Here is a 2,838-nt window from a genome sequence, read left to right on the forward strand (position 1 = left end):
TTCTATTTTCATTTTTACTTAAAATGAATCTATACAAAATTCATTGTGTAGAACAGAAAAAATCCTAAACACCTCCTGAAATCAAGAGCCAGGAAATAAGTTTCGAAGGAATTTATAAGAGCTTCCACAATGAAAGGCTCTTTTCTTTCTCCATAAAATTAATTTGAGTTTACTTTAAGGCATTTAAATTGGGAGGATTTATAGAATAATTGAGAGAATGAAAGAGATACTAAAAATGGAGGTTTTCCAAGCCAGGTGTGATGGCACATGCTTGTAATCCCAGCATACAGGAAGCTGAGGCAGGAGGATCGCTGTGAGTTCAAGGCCACCTGGGGTGAATTCAAGTGAATTCAAGGCTAGCCCGGACTACATAAAAAAAACTCTGTCTCAGAAAATTTTAAAAAATAGAACAACAAAAATCCCCAAATCATAAAAACAAAACCCCACAAAACTAAAAGGCAGTGTTTTTTTCAAGGCGGGATCCAGCTGGAAGAAGCGATGTACACAGAAACCACCCCCACTTCTGCCCCTTGGTTCTCTTTGGTGGCCCTCTCAGGTGTGCAGAGCCTGATTCAGCAGCGCCCCTGCGAGGGGTACACACAGGACACACGGGTGCCAGGCTGAGATTGGCTAAAGATTCACCGAAGGAGGGCTGGGGATGTAGCTCAGTGGTTCCGGCACCTGCCTTGGAAGCACAAGGACCTGAGATCGATCCCCAGTACCAAAAAAAAACCTCACGGAAGGGGCTCTCCAGACTCAGTCGGACCTGACCTGCTACATCCAATCAAGAATTTAAACACCATGAAATCCCTGAGAAGTTCGATTTTATGAAAACAAAATGATTCTTGGCATAGGAGGAGGGAGAGGGAAGAGGAAGGGGACAAAGGAAGAGAGAAGAAAAGCAAACTGAAAGGTTCTGGGGGAGAAGCAGGGTCAGCAGGGAGAGAGCCCTCTGCAGGCCGGACGTGCCAGGGGGACTCGGTCAGGGGTTCTACTGATCTCGGGAACGAGTAGGCCGCGTGCCCTGCATGGCTTTCATTTCTCTTCTGCGTTAGACAGACGGGCCCCACCTTGGCGAGCTTCCTCTTCTAGCTTCTAGCGGCAGCAGGGGCAGCAGCGGTCAGAGCTTTTTCCTTTGGAAGTGTGGCACCATTCCGCTGTCCTCGGGCCTCGGGCTGCCTGCCCCTCCCGCCTCCTTCAGGCTGTCCTCGGCCAGCTGGGACAGGTACTTCTGTGGTGGGGAGAGCGGGAGGTGTCAGTGCAGGCCTGGCGGGGCGGGCGAGGAAGAGGGTGTGCCCAGGTCCCCTCCTAAGCTCTGTGGCCACTGGGCGGGCCACCCCCTGCCTCACCCATGTTACTCCAGGACCCCACTATCTCAGTTTACAAATAAGATGCGTGTCTGGTAGAGAAAGTAGGAAGTTCAGATACTAACAAGAGCCACGACCTCCACAGCCCAACGGCTCGACTTGCGTAAGCCCAGTCCTCAGGAACACGGCCCTGCTTTCCAGAAAGAGCCCGGGCCCTAGGCAGCGTGTCTGTGTGTGAGGCAGAGGGAGCCAGCTGGAGGGCAAGAGACCACTGTCAGCCCAGCCTGACAGTGCAGACTCCCAGCCCCTGCTTCCTGTCGGGGCAGGCTCTGCAGGGGCGTGAGGGAGAAGCCCGGAGGTCCTCCGAGGGATTGAAAACGGGCCCATCTGCTCTACATTTGGGGCTCCCCGCAGCACACGACACACCCTCAGCCAACACGGCCTGCCAGCCGGGCCTGGCCTTGGAGCCGGAGCAGTGAGAGGACTGGGAAAGGCTGAGTGCGGCAGGGCAGCGGGCACAGTGAAAGAGCACTGGACAAAGAGGCAGAAGGGTTAGGACCAGCACAGTGGTTAAGTCTGTGGACTCCTGTCCGATGCTCTGGGTTCAAGTCCTGACCCTCGGCAGGCAAGTGACAGAATGTCCCTGCCGTCTGAGCAGCGGAGAGGCAGCAGCCACCCCTGCACAGCGCTGCTGTGAGAGTGCTGAGCACAGAGCCTCGCATGGACACAAGTGGCTGCTCTCCTACAGACGGCCTCCACCTGCTCCCCAGGTCACCCCCAGTGCGCCTGCTAGGTCTCGTGTGACTGAGACCAGGCGCTGGGCACTGCAGGGGTTGCCCGCAGAGCACAGAGGCTACTTCACCTGCTCCCTGCCTCGAAGGGCGATCCCCGAACCCCACCTTGAGGCTTCCTGGTGGGTGCTACTTTTACAAGTTGCCTGACGAAGGGGTCAGCCAGCAACTGCTGCTCCAGTCTGAATTCTTCACTTCTCACGCATGCACTCTGGAGGGAGGTGGGCGACGCTGTGTGGACGGAGGCATCCCGTCAAGGCCACTGATGGAAACCCTATCTGGGGAGCCGCTGGAAGAGGCTCTGGCTCCCGGCCAGGTGCACCGTGAAACCTGAACTGAGGTTGGCCAGTGAGCAGGGCTTAGCCAAAGTCTGCACCTGACTCATCTGGGGACCGCAGGAACGGCGCTGGCCAGCTATGTGGAGGGGAGTCTGTCTGGGGTGTGTCCCAGGAGCCCAGCGCATGGTGCAGCCCGCTGCCCCGGGAAAGCTACAGGCCCCAGAGAGCCTGAACACGTCTAACTCTGGGGCACAGGAAGCTTGGGGTGTGTGAGATAGGCCTTGGGGGTTAGCGACTCCCACCAGGGGTGCTGGGTGGGTAAAAGGTTCTCACAGCAAGTTACCAGAGCTTGCTGGAGAGACTGTTTAAAATACGGGTTCCAGGGGCCGGGGATTTAGCTCAGTGGTTTGGTGGCCTAAGGACCCAAGTTCAATCCCTGGTACCAAAAAAAAAAAAAAAAAA

The 2,838-nt window shown here is 55.5% G+C and overlaps 1 protein-coding gene across 1 annotated transcript in view; it reads right to left on the minus strand.

Annotated features, from left to right (window-relative positions):
• Positions 1-436: 436 nt before the first annotated feature.
• The window catches only part of Rbm20 (RNA binding motif protein 20), a 64,898-nt gene continuing 62,496 nt past the window's right edge, over positions 437-2,838 (minus strand). The window contains exon 14 of the mRNA XM_033761437.1: positions 437-1,231. Coding sequence (XP_033617328.1) covers positions 1,121-1,231 — 111 coding nt within the window. The 3' untranslated portion in view covers positions 437-1,120. The remainder of the gene's footprint in view (positions 1,232-2,838) is intronic.

The sequence above is a fragment of the Fukomys damarensis genome, unplaced genomic scaffold (genome assembly GCF_012274545.1).
Source record: "Fukomys damarensis isolate Sample0158 unplaced genomic scaffold, DMR_v1.0_HiC HiC_scaffold_8, whole genome shotgun sequence".
Classification (NCBI taxonomy): Eukaryota; Metazoa; Chordata; class Mammalia; order Rodentia; family Bathyergidae; genus Fukomys; species Fukomys damarensis.